Source organism: Bos taurus, chromosome 22, assembly GCF_002263795.3.
Source record: "Bos taurus isolate L1 Dominette 01449 registration number 42190680 breed Hereford chromosome 22, ARS-UCD2.0, whole genome shotgun sequence".
Taxonomy (NCBI): domain Eukaryota; kingdom Metazoa; phylum Chordata; class Mammalia; order Artiodactyla; family Bovidae; genus Bos; species Bos taurus.
In genome coordinates, this window is record NC_037349.1 from 13,125,206 (window position 1) to 13,143,835 (window position 18,630).

An 18,630-nucleotide genomic window follows, 5' to 3' on the forward strand; every position below is an offset into this window, starting at 1 on the left:
CAGTGTTGCCTTTTCTAAAATGGACTTCAGCAAACAATGGTGGTTACTTCATGCCAAAACATTTTGAGTCCAGGTCATCTCTAAAACATTGAGTTACAGGATTCTGGATAATAGAGTACAGCCTCTGCATGTTTTTCCTAAGGTGAAAGGTTGGCTTGGTCTCCACTACCCTTCGTCTGGCAGATATGCATTGCCTTCCCTCCCTCTCATTTTTCTGATAACTCCGACTGGTTTTTTGGTATGTGATGAAGTCCCTTGAACCAAAAGAAGCATAACTCTTGGATGAGTCAAGCAGCTATTATAGAACAGACTGACTGGAGAGCGGCCCTCTGAGCACATGTGCCTTAACCCTAGGATGACTGATAGATGCCAGGGTGAGACTCTAGTATGAGACCACGTGCCAGAGCCCAGAGCCAGCTTCTAGACTGTGAACTCAGCCAGACTTGTCACTTAGACACTTTGATTTCCTAGTGAAGTTGCAGGGCCACTGAAAACCTCCTTTAGTGAGATAAAACCTGTAGTAGAATTTACTTGGACAAAGAAGCTTTGCAAGATCAACCCAGAGCTATCATGAATATTTGGTTATATATATTAGATTATATGAATCAGATTTCTCAAGAGGCAGATCAGGTGGTCTGGTATTCCCATCTCTTTCAGAATTTTCCAGTTTATTGTGATCCACTCAAAGGCTTTGACATAGTCAATAAAGCAGAAATAGATGTTTTTCCGGAACTCTCTTGCTTTTTCCATGATCCAGTGGATGTTGGCAATTTTGTCTCTGCTTCCTCTGCCTTTTCTAAAACCAGCTTGAACATCAGGAAGTTCACGGTTCACATATTGCTGAAGCCTGGCTTGGAGAATTTTGAGCATTACTTTACTAGCGTGTGAGAGATGAGTGCAATTGTGCGGTAGTTTGAGCATTCTTTGGCATTGCCTTTCTTTGGGATTGGAATGAAAACTGACCTTTTCCAGTCCTGTGGCCACTGCTGAGTTTTCCAAATTTGCTGGCATATTGAGTGCAGCACTTTCACAGCATCATCTTTCAGGATTTGGAATAGCTCAACTGAAATTCCATCACCTCCACTAGCTTTGTTCATAGTGATGCTTTCTAAGGCCCACTTGACTTCACATTCCAGGATGTCTGGCTCTAGGTCAGTGAGCACACCATCGTGATTATCTGGGTCGTGAAGATCTTTTTTGTACAGTTCTTCTGTGTATTCTTGCCATCTCTTCTTAATATCTTCTGCTTCTGTTAGGTCCATACCATTTCTGTCCTTTATCGAGCCCATCTTTGCATGAAATGTTCCTTTGGTATCTCTGATTTTCTTGAAGAGATCCCTAGTCTTTCCCATTCTGTTGTTTTCCACTATTTCTTTCCATTGATTGCTGAGGAAGGCTTTCTTATCTCTTCTTGCTATTCTTTGGAACTCTGCATTCAGATGTTTATATCTTTCCTTTTCTCCTTTGCTTTTTGCTTCTCTTCTTTTCACAGCTATTTGTAAGGCCTCCCCAGACAGCCATTTTGCTTTTTTGCATTTCTTTTCCATGGGGATGGTCTTGATCCCTGTCTCCTGTACAATGTCACGAACCTCATTCCATAGTTCATCAGGCATTCTATCTATCAGATCTAGTCCCTTAAATCTATTTCTCACTTCCACTGTATAATCATAAGGGATTTGATTTGGTCATACCTGAATGGTCTAGTGGTTTTCCTTAATTTATTCAATTTCAGTCTGAATTTGGCAATAAGGAGTTCATGGTCTGAGCCACAGTCAGCTCCTGGTCTTGTTTTTGTTGACTGTATAGAGCTTCTCCATCTTTGGCTGCAAGGAATATAATCAATCTGATTTCGGTGTTGACCATCTGGTGATGTCCATGTATAGAGTCTTCTCTTGTGTTGTTGGAAGAGGGTGTTTGTTATGACCAGTGCATTTTCTTGGCAAAACTCTTGATAAATTTGTGTGCAGGTCAGGAAGCAACAGTTAGAACTGGACATGGAACAACAGATTGGTTCCAAATAGGAAAAGGAGTTCGTCAAGGCTGTATATTGTCACCCTGTTTATTTAACTTATATGCAGAGTACATTATGAGAAACGCTGGACTGGAAGAAACACAAGCTGGAATCAAGATTGCTGGGAGAAATATCAATAACCTCAGATATGCAGATGACAGCACCCTTATGGCAGAAAGTGAAGAGGAACTCAAAAGCCTCTTGATGAAAGTGAAAGTGGAGAGTGAAAAAGTTGGCTTAAAGCTCAACATTCAGAAAACGAAGATCATGGCATCCGGTCCCATCACTTCATGGGAAATAGATGGGGAAACAGTGGAAACAGTGTCAGACTTTATTTTTCTGGGCTCCAAAATCACTACAGATGGTGACTGCAGCCATGAAATTAAAAGACGCTTACTCCTTGGAAGGAAAGTTATGACCAACCTAGATAGCATATTCAAAAGCAGAGACATTACTTTGCCAACAAAGGTTCGTCTAGTCAAGGCTATGGTTTTTCCTGTGGTCATGTATGAATGTGAGAGTTGGACTGTGAAGAAGGCTGAGCACTGAAGAATTGATGCTTTTGAACTGTGGTGTTGGAGAAGACTCTTGAGAGTCCCTTGGACTGCAAGGAGATCCAGCCTGTCCATTCTGAAGGAGACCAGCCCTGGGATTTCTTTGGAAGGACTGATGCTAAAGCTGAAACTCCAGTATTTTGGCCACCTCATGCAAAGAGTTGACTCATTGGAAAAGACTCTGATGCTGGGAGGGATTGTGGGCAGGAGGAGAAGGGGACGACAGAGGATGAGATGGCCGGATGGCATCACTGACTCGATGGACGTGAGTCTCAGTGAACTCCGGGAGTTGGTGATGGACAGGGAGGCCTGGCGTGCTGTGATTCATGGGGTCGCAAAGAGTCGGACACGACTGAGCAACTGATGTGATCTGATATGAATCAGATAGATACCTTGAGAGGTACCAAAGGCATTAAAATTCCAGGCTTTCCTGCAAATGGGCAGTGTTTGAATTTCCAGTTTGCAAACCCTGTGATGGGCTAAGTAAAATTGATTATAGATGGATACCATTACTGCCAAGCAACATTGATCTCCTTCTTATTTCTTGGTGCTAAATGTTCAGATGAACTCAAAGATGCAGATGATTCTTTGTGGCTGAAGCACGTCCACTCCATCAAAGACCTTGGCCCAGATCTGGACTGATTATAACTTTGAGTCACAAATACAAAAACTGGAAGTGAATTGTGTCGGTCAGAAATGTGTTCAACCATAAATAATGGAAAATCTGGCCCACAAGGGTTCCAACAGGCAGGGAATTCTTTTTCTCATGCATTTTCAGAGGCAGGGAGAGTCGCAGCAGTACAGCTGATCCAGGGTCTATGTGGGCCAGGCTCTTTCAGTCTTTTTGATCCACCTGACTCAGCATTTTCATATCATCCTCACTCATGTTGACCTCCTAACTGCACACCTATGATCAAGGCAGGAGCAGGAGAGCATCTGCATCTGTTCATCTGATTAGGAAAACAAAAGCTTTGCTAGAAACCCCAGTGGGCTTTCCCTGCAGGCTCACTGGGCAGAACCATGTCACATGACTGCCCCTGGCTCCAGGGGAGGCTGGGAAATGGAGTGTATTTCTTGTTCAGCCTCAGTGGTGAAGGAAGGCAAGGAGGAATGGGCTTGAGGATGGATGTGAGTGAGCTAACAACACAGTGGCTACCAAGTGGCTGCAGAGAAACTCTTTCCGATCCTCTCAATGAACAGATGACAAAACTGAGTTCCAGAAATGGGAAGTAGCCTGACCAAGGTCCCATGTCTGGGTGAAATTACAGCCAGATCTAGAGCCCAGGCCTCCTCACTCACCGTCCAGAAAGCGACCCATTGGACCACATCATGAATGTAGTTTGACAGAGTCTGTGACTGCAGGTCTGCTGAGGAAAGAATATTATCCAGAAAACGAGGTGATGAATATGAAACTATCAGCAGTGGGCAAAGGACCTAGTAACTTCCCCCTGGGCTCCTCTTCCTCTCTCCCTAAGAATCTGAAATAATTCGCTGTGAGCCACAGTAGTTCATCAGGCCTCCTCTCAGTCCCCTCAGACTGGATAGATATTTTAGAGATTCTCATTCCTTCAGCACATTGATGTTTGTGTGTGTTATGACAGAATCAGTCTCATGATGAGCACCATGATGATGTAGAATTTCCATGTCATTGTTAATGTTGTTCTTGTCTTCTGTCCCCTTCTGTTATTGGACCAAACAGAAGTATTCTGCTGTTTCTCTCTGCAACATCTCCACAGAAGTCCTGAAAGTCATCAACGCCACGGAGGAGTTGATCGCTGAGTCTGCAGGGCCCTGGGAGTTCCCGCCTGTCCCTCCTGATAGAGAGAAGGGGACATTTCCTCTTGGGACAGACCAAGCGAGACTGGATGAGCAGCTGACTTCCCTGGAGGAAAATGTAAGACAATGTGGATGTGCTCTGCTTAGGGCACACATACGTGAAGGAGGAGCTGATGATGTAACTCATCACAGAGGCCGAGGACACAAACACACCACTGCCGTAGCATGTATATTCTCAGAAGGGTCTTAGACTGGGTTCCCCAGAAGCAGACTCCAAGATGAGGATTCCTATGCAACTGATTTATTAGGGAAGTGCTCCCAGGGAAGACTTATTTATAAGGGATTAGGGAGAGGGAAGAAGTCAAGCAAAGCTATGACCTTAGAGAGTAAGCCCAAAGCTGCAGGCAACTCCCGGGAGTGTGAGTTGCATCTCAGAGTTGTCCTGACCGGAGGCAAAGAAACCAGCCCTTCCTACAGCCAGCAGGCACCTCAGTCTCTCTGCATGCAGGCAAAGTGTCTGCTTCCCTGGTGACTCGGACAGTGAAGAATCTTCCTGCAATGCGGGAGACCCAGGTTCAATCCCTGAGTAAGGAAGATCCCCTGGAGGAGGGCATGGCAACCCACTCCAGTACTCTTGCCTGGAGAATCCCATGGACAGCGGAGCCTGGCGGGCTACGGTCCAAAGGGTCCCAAAGAGTAGGACACGACTGAGTGACAAACACTTTCACTTTCAAAGTGTCTACAGTAGCTCAAAGGTAGTCTTCTGCAGAGGTTTGGGTTATTAGAACCAAAAGCACACCCCAGCTTGGGAGTGGGGAGGGCAGTGAGCAGAAATTATATAAGGGATCCGTGGGGATCCATGTGGAATGTTGCCAGTGCCACTACAGAGAGTAAGAGTGGTTGCCAACAGAGCTTGCTGCTGCTGCTGCTGCTAAGTCGCTTCAGTCGTGTCTGACTCTGTGCGACCCCATAGACGGCAGCCCACCAGGCTCCCCCGTCCCTGGGATTCTCCAGGCAAGAACACTGGAGTGGGTTGCCATTTCCTTCTCCAATGCATGAAAGTGAAAAGTGAAAGTGAAGTTGCTCAGTCATGTCCGACTCTTTGCGACCCCATGGACTGCAGCCTACCAGGCTCCTCTGTCCATGGGATTTTCCAGGCAAGAGTACTGGAGTGGTAGGTTACTGCAACTGGTCTGCCGTGCTTCACAGATAGGTCTGCTTGTAATGGATTTTTCTGTCCTTCCAACTAGTGAGGAAAGAAAGAAATAGATTCTTACATACAGATATGTACAGTCACTTTTAAGACCTCACTGAAGATTCAGTGAGAATTTTCCAACAACGCATCGCAGCCAGGGATGACACAGAGAAATCTGGACGTGACCACTCAGGTCATCATTACCATCACAGTTGGCATAGTCCCACTAGCAGAGCCAGTCAGGTGATTCTATCTTTCCTCCAGCAGAATCAACCCTAATTTGGAGATGCTCTAATGAATGGCATTCTCAGAAACCAGGAAATGTTATTAGAAAGATTTTTTTTTTTTTGCCGGAAGTTGAAACAACAAATCTAAATGACTCAAAGTTAAAAAAAAACAAACAAACAGATTAGTTTTGCTTGAAAAGTGGAAGACTCTCTCCCTTTGGATTCCCATAAAACCTACACGTGTGTCTGCCTCACTTCATGTCGCTTTCGGTTCACTCATATATCTCCCATTAGATCAGCACCAATGACACTCTGCATCAGATAATCCTTTGTTGTGGGGCCTGTCCTGTACTTTGTAGGACAGGATGTTTGGCGGCATCCAATGGTCTCTGCCCATTCAATGCTGGAAGCTGCACCCTCCCAGATTTGACAGTCGAAAGTGTCTCCAGACATTGTCAAATCTTAGCGGGGGCATGAGAGAAGACTATGGCACGGTCATGCCCACGTTGGAAACCAGATATATAAATTCCCACAGAACCGGACCTGCTGCCTTTCCTATCGATAGCCCTCGCCCTTGGTCCTGAGCCTGACACAGAGGAGGTGCCCCAGAGATGTTTATCTGATGCATGGTTGCATGCGTGCGTGTGTGCTCAGTCACTTCAATCATGTCCAACTCTTGGCGCCCTATGGACTGTAGTCTGCCAGGCTCCTCTATCCATGGGATTCTCCAGGCAAGAATACTGGAGTGGGTTGCCAAGCCCTTCTCCAGGGGATCTTCCCAACCCAGGGACCAAACCTGAGGCCCTTATGTTTCCTGCATGGGCCTCTCCCATGGTCTCTACCACTAGCACCACCTGGGAAGCCCAATACATGATTACATCAGATGAATATGGTACATTTTTTAAAAACACTGTTTTACTCCTAACGTGCAGGTCTCTGTTCTTTAAACATGCCTGTAACTTTCAGGTGCTGTTAGTCCTCAAGTAGCCCTAATCCTGCACACACAGAGTTGAAAAGATTAAAGATGTGGTTAACCAGGAAGGGATGAATTTTCTTTTTACAAAGTATGGTGTCAAAAAACTTACAATGCATGAAATAATCCAGATTTAAACAACAACGGCCAGTCCCCATGGCACATTGAAAGCAAAGACAGCATGCCTTTTTCTTTTTCTCTAAGGAGTGTATTGAAAAATACAATGGCCTTGGCAGAGTTTTCATATGTAAGATCCTTTTATTGTACATCATGTTTCTTTTCGTGGGTGCATTAACACTTTGAGTCCGAAATTCATCCTCTTAGCCACTGATTCAGGATGTCAGAAAGGCCAACAGTGGAAGGCTGGAAGTTACAGCTCCCTGCTCCCTGTACGGACCCTCTAAAATGCCTCTCTTGTTCACAAAGAGTTAACTGCCTACTTCCACCTTCTTCCCTACCCCGTCCAGCTTTTCAAATTTCACCTCTAAAGAGATTATTACATCTGTGTTCCTTTGAATTCTGTGGGTCTTTGAGTCATGGAAGGGATGATTTTTTTCTTTATCTCTTCAGTTCCCCAGATCACAGAGCCGTGGGCAGGTTGCTTGCTCTGCTGTTTCCAGGATGGAATTCAGTTGAGCAGCAGGAGAAGGGCAGAGCTGATTCTTAAACTGGCCTCTGGGTGCAGCTGATTTAATTAAACCAGGGCTTGTGTCTGTCTGTGTTCTAAAGAGCGCTCCTGCTCTCATTCCTCTGCTGCCTTTCTCCTTTGTGCCAAGGAGCCCAGGGACAAGCAGAAATAGAAATGGCAACACTTAGTCTGCTTTCTGAACACTGGCTTCTGCAGACCAAGACTCAGATAAAAGAGAAGATTTGCAAGAGAATGTCCACCTTTATGTAGACTTAGGAAGATTTCAGAGCTACATAAAATGAAATATGTCACATCCACATGTCAAATCTGTTTCATGAACTGCCTTGTTAATCCACTTAATTGGGGAAAGGGGGGCACGGGTTCATTGGAAAAGACCCTGATGCTGGGAAAGATTGAAGACAAAAGGAGACGGGGTGGCAAAGGATGAGATGGTTAGCTGGCATCACCAACTCAATGGACATGAATCTGAGCAAACTCCAGGAGGTGGTGAAAGACAGGGGAGCCTGGCGTGCTTCAGTCTGTGAAGTTGCAAAGAGCTGGACACGACTGAACAACAACAAACAGGGGATTTGAGAATCTCCTTTGTCTCTTAACTTTGACACTTCTGACCTGCTGCCTGGTTGTAAAGTCAGCTCTGTCTCACCTAAAGGTGGGAGGAACCTCAGCCTTCCCTGCACACACACAGTGGAGACTCAGTTTCTCGGATTAAATGCCTAGGGACCTCTGAAGCACAGGGTCCTACTGTACCTGTAGGGGTCTGGCTGGGAGAGGAGAGTTTCGGGAAAAGAGTATTGGCTCAGGTCTGGGCAAGGTTAAGGGATGCTGCAGTGCCCAGAGAGTAGGAGGAGGAGGAAGTAGCCACCACCCCCAGGCCATTATAGCCCAGGGAGAGCTGGAGCCTGGAAGAGCATCCCCTAGTGGGAGCTGCTGCCATGTAATCCAGGAAGGAAAGGGGATGGGGGGAGGCTCCAACTTCTTTCTCCTCCTGCCTTTGATCTTCTCATTGGCGAAACCCATCCCTGCCAGCAAGGGATCCTTGATGGTAAAGTTTGTATCGGTCAGCTTCGCAGAGAACAGAACAGAGCAGAGAAGAATGGAAAATGGATCTAGGGATCAACAGAGAATAACCAGCTTAACCATTCTGAAACCTGTAGTGTGAATGGGGGAACCCACCATGGCCACCTTGTGGGATTATGCAGGGTTGTGAGGGGGCAGCATGAGTGGGCTCCCTCACCATTACACCCCCATCTAAAGATCTTCTGAAAGAGACCATCAGGGGTACCCCATAATTCCCAGCCACAGAGCCAGTGGAGGAACAGTCTCAACATCCTTTTCAGTTCAGTTCAGTCACTCAGTCATGTCGGATTCTTTGTGACCCCATGGACTGCAGCATGCCAGACTTCCTTGTCCATCAGCAACTCCCGGAGCTTGCTCAAACTCATGTCCATTGAGTCGGTGATGCCATCCAACCATCTCATCTTCTGTTGTCCCTTCTCCTCCTGCCTTCAATCTTTCCCAGAATCAGGGTCTTTCCCAATGAAGTCAGTTCTTTGCATCAGATGGCCAAAGTATTGGAGCTTCAGCTTCAGCCTCAGTCCTTCTAGTGACTATTCAGCATTCAGGGTTGATTTCCTTTAGGATTGACTGGCTTGATCTCCCGGCTGTCCAAAGGACTCTCAAGAGTCTTCTCCAACACCACAGTTCAAAAGCATCAATTCTTTGGTGCTCAGCTTTCTTTATGGTCCAACTCTCACATCCATACATGACTACTGGAAAAACCATAGCCTTGACGAGATGGACCTTTGTTGACAAAGTAATGTCTCTGCTTTTTAATATGCTGTCTAGGTTGGCCATAGCTTTTCTTCCAAGGAGCACCCATCTTTTAATTTCATGGCTGCAGTCACCATCTGCAGTGATTTTGGAGCCCAAGAAAATAGTCTGTCATTGTTTCCATTGTTTCCCCATCTATTTGCCATGAAGTGATGGGACTGGGTGCCATGACCTTAGTTTTTTACTTCTGCCCTAAAACTTTCGGCGATGCCAAGTACTCTGTAGTATGCAGTTAGTGGTAGCAGGCACAGTGGGACAGCCACGGGGGCACCCACCTCTGACCCACAATCTAAGACCAGGCAGAGGAGGTTGACCTTCCTTCTCAAAGCCTTTGAACAGCCCCCACAGCACAGGTGAGGTAGAACTTCTGGAAGTGATCATAGCTCTTTGCTGTCAGAGACAAGAAAAGAAATCCTATCTGCTGCTGTCTAACCTTAGTCCCTTGACGTGTATTTCATGGAAGCCAAGTCCAACGAGATGCTCTAAGATCAAACAGGCTTGAGAAACCCATAAACTCTTTCTAGGAAAATTGAGATACATGTTAGCACATTAAAGACTCTGAGAAGTTCTACAATAAGAAATCTGTTTAATATTCTGTATCCTAGGGGCTTTGACCATAATGTCCTTCCTTAATGAAACACTTATTCTCATTCATTGAACAGTTTAAGAAAGGCTTGTTGAACCAGGAGCCAAGCAGTGGGGTCACAGGCATCAGTAACTAGAGTTTGGAGGGGACGTAGATTGCTCAGATGTGGTAACCATATTTCTTGCCAAAAGTGCACTGTAATTAAGCAAGCAATACCAAGTTGACAGTTTTCAAATGGGTTATTTTTAAGACTAGAATAACATTTTCATTATATAGCATGTTAATTTTTGTTATTTCAGCCTGGCCACAGAGCCAGTATCACGTCCATCTGTAACCACAGTGACTCTAGTACCTTTATGCCGAAGTTTGAACTATAAATCGTCATAACATTCCAATTGAGATTAAGTGTCATGGTAATCATAGATTGGGCTTCCCCGGTGGTACAGCAGTAAAGAATCCACCTGCAATGCAGGAGATGTGGGAAACGGGGGATCGATCCCTGGGTTGGGAAGATCCCCTAGAGGAGGAAATGGCAACCCACTCCAGTATCCTTGCCTGGGAAATCCCAGGGACAGAGGAGCCTGGTGGGTTCCAGTTCATGGGGTCCCAAAGAGCTGGACACGACTGAGCACACCGTCTAGGGCAGGGTGGCTAAAGGCATGAAATCTGGCACCAGCCCTCTGGCTCAATAAATACCTGTCATGACCATCATCACCCTCCTCTAATCCTTTGGGTGCTTGTAAGTTCCTGTGGAATGGGTGTCAGTGCCAAACCTCTGAACCTCCCCGCCCCGCTAGTGCCGGGAAAGCATGCTTTCAGGGAACACAGAGTAAAAGATGAACATTCTGGCCTTGCTGAGGACTTGGAGCGATTTCATACTGCTTTGTCTTGGCAGAGAAAATAAGGAATGTTGGTGGATGACTATGCTGGCGAGAGAACAAGATGCTATTGAGTTGATATGGCCATAGGGTATGACGACATTTAGTTTTCCATATTTCTGGAAATATCAAGGTTATGAGACCTTATGTCATGTTTAACCACTGATACACTTAAATTATTCATTTTATTTAAATCATAATTACAAATTTTGGTTCATTGTGTAAAGCTCTCAGTTTATGTTTTAAATGATCATATCAAAATAAATTCACCATTTTGGGTGTGGCTACCAAAAATATAATACCCAAACTCAAACTGTCATGGCCATCTCTCTAATCTTTTCTCCCCTCTCCCCCTCCCTCCTCCTCCTCTTCCTCTTCTCCTACTCTTCTTTCCTCTTTCTCTGTCTGCAATTTTTCTCCCTTTCTGAAGATAAATTTTTCAACCTCACAGCTTTTTCTCCCCTCAAATAGCTTTGAAATATTCATCATTTTCTTCATCGGACAAAAAAAAAGTTTTTCTTATTTTGAAGATGAAGAACATATGGCTGTATTAAACTGTGAAGATCTTTAGAAACAGAAGTTCTCTAATACTCGCCTGTGATAAGGAAATATAACACTAAGGGCAAACTGCAATAGGGCGATGGCCAGCAGACATGCGATGTATGACCCCGGCGTGAGCGACGAATCACCCGGCGTGACGCCAGACATGGCGGTCGCCGCTGGAAGCTCCCACAGCCCAGCTAGTCCTGTCTGGTAATACACGGTCAAATTTGCTTTCATCACACCTGCGCCTGCTTTTGTTCCACACTGAAAAGCTTTGTCAAATTGCCAGTTTTCACACAGATGTATGAAGCATGCCAAGGAACTGACCGAGTTGGAGTATCTCAGGGGTCTTCGCCCTCCTCGTCCACACTCAGCATCACTCGGCACAAGTGATCTGTGTGCACGGCTCTTGGACTGCCTAACTCTGTTGTATTTTTACCTCAAGTTAAAAGAACAGTTAAAGAAGGGGCGGTGCGCATCGTTCAGATCAACTCAAAATGATTGTGATTACGTGTTAAACCTCATGAATCTCTCTTTAATTAATTACTTCTCTAGATACATCTGGTTCCTGTGTTGTCCATTGTTTCATTACATTGTTAATTAGGCTGAAGGGGCATTTGTTTCATTCACCCTGTCCGGCATCCCTCGGCCTGAATTATTTCAACGATTTACTTTCTGTTTGCCCATGTTTTTGTTTTTTGGCTTTGCCACATGGTATGCAGGATTCAGGATCTTAGATCCCTCGGCCAGAATCAACCCCGTGCCCCCTGCAGCGGAAGCTTGGAGTCCTAAGCGCTGGACCACCAGGAATCTCCTTGTTTGCCCGCTTTTATGAGAATCACAGTATAAACTCATAAGCCAAAGTAATTTTTCCTTTAATTTTCCCTCAAATTACTTCTATCTTATTTTCTCTTTAGTTTTCAGTCAAAGTGAAAGTGGAAATCACTCAGTCATGTTCGACTCTTTGTGACCTCATGGACTATACAATCCATGGAATTCTTCAGGCCAGAATACTGGAGTGGGCAGCCTTTCCCTTCTCCAGGGGATCTTCCCAACCCAGAGATCAAACCCAGGTCTCCGGCATTGCAGGCAGATTCTTTACCAGCTGTCTTACATTAAACAGATTTCACATGCTTCTCCACATCATACTATTTTCTCAGAAATAAAGTATTACAAATATCAGGTTCCTTTTCATTCCCTTAATCTGATTCAAGCAAGCTAACATACCTGTTCAGAGATAATTCACTCAGAATTTGTAATTGTTTTAAATTAATTTCACCTCTTTCGTGTTCTCTGAATTTTTCCCAGTTACTAAATGCCAACCAAAAATTTTATTGGAAAAACTGCATCATGAGTTTTCCTCCTTGTTTCTTCTGTCCTGATACTATGGTTGTTATAGTTGCTGGACAAATTCACAGTTTATGTAGCTTATCTCATGTATTTTTATACTATTTTATCATATTTTTAGAATTTGCAAACTATTTTTTCTTCCAGGAAAGGCTGGGGGAAAAGGAGGTGTGTCTGACAGTGAGGGGGTGGGAAGACCTTATGTTACCACTTACGTGTAAAGAATGTTTATAAATGGGGGATTCCCTGTCTCTTTTTCCCAATGTTGAGTCTAACTCTTTCTCACTCCCCTGAATTGTAGCATCCCCTGAAAGGGCCCCACCAGCCCCGGGCCCACAGGCCTGAGCTCAAAGGCCATGCCTCCTCTGCAGGTGTACCTGGCTGCAGGCACTGTGTACGGACTTGAGGGCCAGCTGAGCGAGCTAGAGGATGCCGCCCGGTGCATCCACAGCGGCACGGATGAGACCGAGCTGGCAGATCTGGAGGACCAAGTGGCCACGGCAGCAGCCCAGGTCCACCACGCCGAGATCCAGGTAAGAGCTCTCCCCTATGCCCAGGTGGAGGCAAAAAGAGGGGGTACCTCATCTCCCACGAGAGTCGTCTCTAAGCCTTTGTATCTGTCCGTTCCTGCCGTCTCCAGCAGACTTCGTGGACATGGTCCTCCCAGGATGCCACCAAATCCTCCTTTTCAAAGTGCAGCCCTCCTCTCCCCGAATTATAGCCTTGATAATATACGTCTTCCAAACCTATGCCATCTTCCTTTGACAAATTCTCTGACCCTTGCTATAGAGGCTCCCACCCCACCCCAAGACCAGCTTCCCTAACCTTTAGCACGCTGTTGATTACCTATTTAATGCCAGTGTTCCCCATGATAGACTGAAAGTTTCTTGAGAACAGGACTCTAGCTGTCTAGCTTAACACCGTAAGTCCAGTGCCTAACATAACACCAGACATGGGTTTGGGGCCCAATAACATTGAGAGGAATAAATGAATGAAAAATGAAGTGTAGAATTCTTAGACCAGTATTTTGCATGATTTTCAATGTGGCTGTTTTAGAACTAACTACTATATTTTCTGTAACTTTCTGAAGATGCTTGTTTGCAGTTTTCATGGATAGCCTCTTAGCCTCTGATTCTGGATCAGAATTGACTGTGGACTAAGTAACTGATTCTCAGACTGGGGTCTGTGGACATATGCATATTCAGGGACCCACGAAAAATGCTGGTCTCTGCAGCATAAGCTCAGTGTAGATCCCTGGTTCACTGATATTTCTGTAGACCCTGCATCTCAAAACTTGCCTCGTTTGGAGAATGGACATCAGTAGAAACCATCTCTGGACAGAGAAGATGACAGTCTTGGGTGATAATTATTTTTTTTTTGATAATTATTTTTAAATAAATATTTCTATTTTAAAGAGTCAAAAATCACAACAACTGCTGATACCGTTAAGCATTCTTAAGAATGGGAGGGCACCAGTTCTGTGCTAGGAATGGCCTGGGAATGGGCTCATCACATATGACCCTGTTGACTGTTTATTACCAGCAAGAATGGCTGAAGAGCAACTCTCCTCAAATAAAAATCATTTCCCACAAATGCCCCTCAACATTTAATCAATTCATAGTCAGTGTGATATAAAATAGAATCAAATCATTTGTTTTCTGGGGGTGTAGTTTGCAGCAAATATTTCTCAAATGGCTTGGCAGGAAGTAATATTGTTTATGGATGACTGGGAGGGTTTTATTGGATAATCAGTTATTTGTGATTCCAAATTTTTCTAGGCTTAAATTACTGCAGCCATGTTTTATGGAAGAAAATCCTGGCATCCAAAATATCTATTTTCCTTGTGTTTGCATGTGCCTTGTTGTTGTCGTTTAGTAGCTCTGCTGCTGCTGCTGTCGCTTCAGTCGTGTCCGACTCTGTGCGACCCCATAGACGGCAGCCCACCAGGCTCCCCCGTCCCTGGGATTCTCCAGGCTAGAACACTGGAGTGGGTTGCCATTTCCTTCTCCAATGCATGAAAGTGAAAAGTGAAGTCGCTGAGTCATGTCTGACTCTTAGCAACCCCATGGACTGCAGCCCACCAGGCTCCTCCGTCCATGGGATTTTCCAGGCAAGAATACTGGAGTGGGTTGCTATTAGTAGCTCAGTTGTGTCCAACTCTTTGCAACCCCATGGACTGTAGCCCACCAGGCTCCTCTGTCCATGGGGCTTGCCTGGAGGCAAGAATACTGGAGTGGGTTGCCATTTCCTTCTCCAGGGGATCTTCCCAACCCAGGGATCGAACCCAGGACTCCCGCATTACAGGCAGACACTTTAACCTCTGAGCCACCAGGGAAGCCCGCCTGGAGGGTAGATGTGCTGAATTATGTTCTTAGCTTAGGTCAGATTCCGGGGACGCCTTCACTTTGGAGTTTACCTTTGGGACAGGCTTGCCGGGTGCTCAAGGAGAGTGCAGGACCATCCACGGGGCAGCGTGCTAAGAACAGCTGGCCACTGTGTCCTGCAGGGTCACCTCTGTGAGCATTCCTGGGAAATGTCTCTCTTAACTCTTAATATCAGGAAAAGCTGTTCTCCTAAATACTTGGTCTTTATCTGTGAACACAGAGTCCTACACTGATCTTTTTGCTTTGGCTCCCAGAAAACTCAGAACTGAACTGGTCATCCCCTTCTATTAAGAGCGAGGGTAAGGGTCCCTGGGTATTTGGTCTTAGGAATTAATGGAACACAATTAGACAGAAAAATGATAGATAGGCAGATAGACAGATAGATAAAATGCAGGCAAAACCAACCCTCAGCAATCTTTGCTCTTTCTTCATCCTTTGCCCGTGGACTAAAGCAGGAAAAATTAACCCTTCTTATTCCAGAGCCTGGCAGTCAGCAAATCAGATCAGCAACTTGCTGTCTTCAAGGGGATGAGCCCTCTGAGCAGAGCCCTCTGAGCAAATCCATCCATCAAAATTGCTTCCAGGAGAGAGTGTGGGCGTCTCACTCACACAAGTTGCTAATGACTGACAACAGTTTATCAGCAATCTGTTTGTCTCTAAACCAAGGGAATGCCCTCCTCAGTGTGAAATTTGAGGAATCAGAATAGACAGGCCTCTGGCGGGCAGGGAGGGACGAGGGCTGCACAGTGGCCCCTGCTGGGGACTGGCTGCTGGGCAGCTCACTAGTGTTCTTTGACCAGCTGCCACATCCTGGCCTTTACCTGCTTCCTCCTCCTTCTCTGAGCAAGACTGCGGGATAGGGGAAGCATCTCCCATATCTGCTGCCCTTTCAGACCTTCTCTCTGCATCTCCTAGAGCAGCTCTCTCCATGGGCTTCATCCAAAGAAGCCCTCAGTAAATGACAGCGGAATTAGAATTCGTCTTGCGCAGCACAAAATAGCTTAGGGACAGGGGAGGCAATGGGCTTTCCAAGTGGCTCAGATGGTAGAATCTGCTTGCAATGCAAGAGACCCAGGTTCAATCCCTGGGTTAGGAAGGTCCCCTGGAGAAAGAAATGGCAACCTACTCCAGTATTCTTTTTTTTCTTTCTTTATTTATTTTAATTGGAGGACCATTACTTTACAATATTGTGGTGGTTTTTGCCATACATCGACATGAATCAGCCATGGTGCACATGTGTCCCCCATCCTGAATCCCCCTCTCACCTTCCTCCTCACCCCCTCCCTTAGGGTTGTCCCAGAGCACTGGCTTTGAGTGCCCTGCTTCATGCATCGAACTTGCACTGGTCATCTATTTCACATATGGTAATATACATGTTTCAATGCTGTTCTCTCAAATCATCCCACCCTCGCCTTCTCCCAGAGTCCAAAAGTCTGTTCTTTACATCTGTGTCTCTTTTGCTGCCTTGCATATAGGATCATCATTACCGTTTTTCTAAATTCCATGTATATGCATTAATACACTGCATTGGTGTTTTTCTTTCTGACTTACTTCACTCTGTATAATAGGCTCCAGTTTCATCTACCTCATTAGAACTGACTCAAATGCATTCTTTTTTATGGCTGAGTAATACTCCATTGTGTATAGGTACCACGGCTTCCTTACCCATTCGTCTGCCGATGGACCTCTAGGCTGCTTCCATGTGCTAGCTATCACTCCAGTACCCTTGCCTGGAGAATTCTATGGACAGAGGAGCCTGGCCGGGTACAGTCCATGGGGTCACAGAGAGTCGGACACGACTGAGCAGCTGACACAGGGAAGGCAGTGAAGACGTCGGGGTGGAGGGCACACACGTTGGGCTGGGCCTGCTTTCAGGTCTCCCGTCTGATGCCCCAGCACACCCAGGCTGCGTCATAGCCCCCTCACTCAGCTCTGCCAGCTTCCTCCTGCCTCCTCCAGTGTCCCCCATGCCAGGTCTTGGCAAGAGGCCTCTGAGGATGCAGCAGCATGGTGCGGGCATGGGCACTGGCATTAATTCTGAGCTCTGCTGTGAGATGTTGGGTGCATCACTCATCCCTCTGAGCCACAGTTTCCTCGTCTGTAAAACCAAGAGGACGGTGCCTGCGTCACAGGATTATGACCGAAGCATGAATGAGTTCATTTATTTAAAGCACTCAGCATGGTGATGGCACACAGTGATGCCCTTTTCTAAGAGCAGGGACCATGTCTTCTTCACCCCTGGGGACATGGACCAACGGGGATTCTTTCCTAGCACTGAGTGGACTGTTGTTCTCCGTATCTACCTTAAGACATTGTTGGAAAAGAAATCTGAGCTCCTTCTCACCTTCCGATGTTATAGTGAAGGAAACCAATGCCCAGAGGCTGGAGGGAGTTTCTCAAAGCCACTTGGCCTCTTCATAGAGGAAACGGACTTGAATCAGGTGCTGCTGGGCCTCCCATCTAAGACCTGGAGCTGTGATTTTGGATTCTCGGAGTCATGGAAGAAGGAAGGTGGATCTCCAGCTCCTAATTGCCTTTCAAAACTCACAGCGTGTTGCCTCCCAGGGAAGCCTTCCTGGACCCCACCCCCACCCCTATGCTGAGCCCAGTGGCCCTGGGCCAGGGTTCCCATCATGCCCCAGGCTTCCATTTATCCCTCAGGGACCTCTGACAGGGGTGACATGCTCTAGAGCTAACAACTGGAAAATTGAGTTTACAAAGAGGGATCCGTGGTTTATTTTCTTCACTACAGTACCAGGTAGAGACATGCCTGGTGGAAGTTGAATGAATGAATGAATGAGCATATATCAAAGCAAATTTGTTTTCTATAGGTTCATAACACTTTTAATAAAGATTCTCTCCTCCTGGACTTTGTGCCTACTGATTCTGTCTTTCTCTTGCATTAAGATTTCTGATATTGAGAGCCGGATTTCAGCCCTGACCAATGCAGGGTTGAACATAGCACCCTGTGGGCGCCTCACCAGAAAACGAAACCAGAAGCAAAGGAACCAGGTGAGTTTGTCCCTCCCTCCATCTGCTGGAATACCGCATGACCTGGAAAACGCAGAAGATAAAACACCTGTGGCTTCACGAAGGAGTGCTGATGCCTGTGTTCTGTTTGTAGGTACAAACCATAGACACGTCGAGGCATCAGAGGAGGAAACTGCCTGCTCCACCGGTGAAAGGTACGCTTACATCAGATCACAGAGCCACCCAAGAATCAAGCCTGACTCATTCACTTAGAGTAACTCAGAGATCTGAGTTTGAGGACCAGATCTAATGAGGTGTTCTCATCCAGAATTACCCTTGTGGAGAGTCTGTCTTGCTTTGGATTCCTCCAAGAGGCAGACCCTGGGACAAGGATGTGATATGGGAGGTAACTCCCAAGAAACACGGATATGGGAAGAGAGAAATGATTCAGGGAAGGAAGTTAAGCCAATACAGTGTACTTTGATCAGTATTAATAGTTTGCTTCTTTGTGCAAATGATGCTAAACCCTGATGGGGACTTCTGGGAGACAGTATTAACCGTATCTCACACTTTCCTGCTCAAAGAATTAGGAAGATGAGGTTTTTCAACTCTCATCTTTGCTTGAAGGTTATTTTGGGCAGGGACATTAACTCCCTGGTACTTCTGACCCGCCCCATCACTCATGGGCTAAGAGAGAGTGGTGGTGC

At 46.0% G+C, this 18,630-nt stretch overlaps 1 protein-coding gene across 2 annotated transcripts in view; it reads left to right on the forward strand.

Moving 5' to 3' along the window:
* MYRIP (myosin VIIA and Rab interacting protein) overlaps positions 1–18,630 on the forward strand; it is a 227,185-nt gene that overhangs the window by 202,131 nt on the left and 6,424 nt on the right. For both annotated transcript variants that reach the window (XM_002696924.6, XM_005222594.5), the window contains exons 12-15: positions 4,265–4,459; positions 12,941–13,102; positions 17,861–17,965; positions 18,078–18,138. In XM_002696924.6, the coding sequence (XP_002696970.1) occupies positions 4,265–4,459; positions 12,941–13,102; positions 17,861–17,965; positions 18,078–18,138 (523 nt within the window). The remainder of the gene's footprint in view (positions 1–4,264; positions 4,460–12,940; positions 13,103–17,860; positions 17,966–18,077; positions 18,139–18,630) is intronic.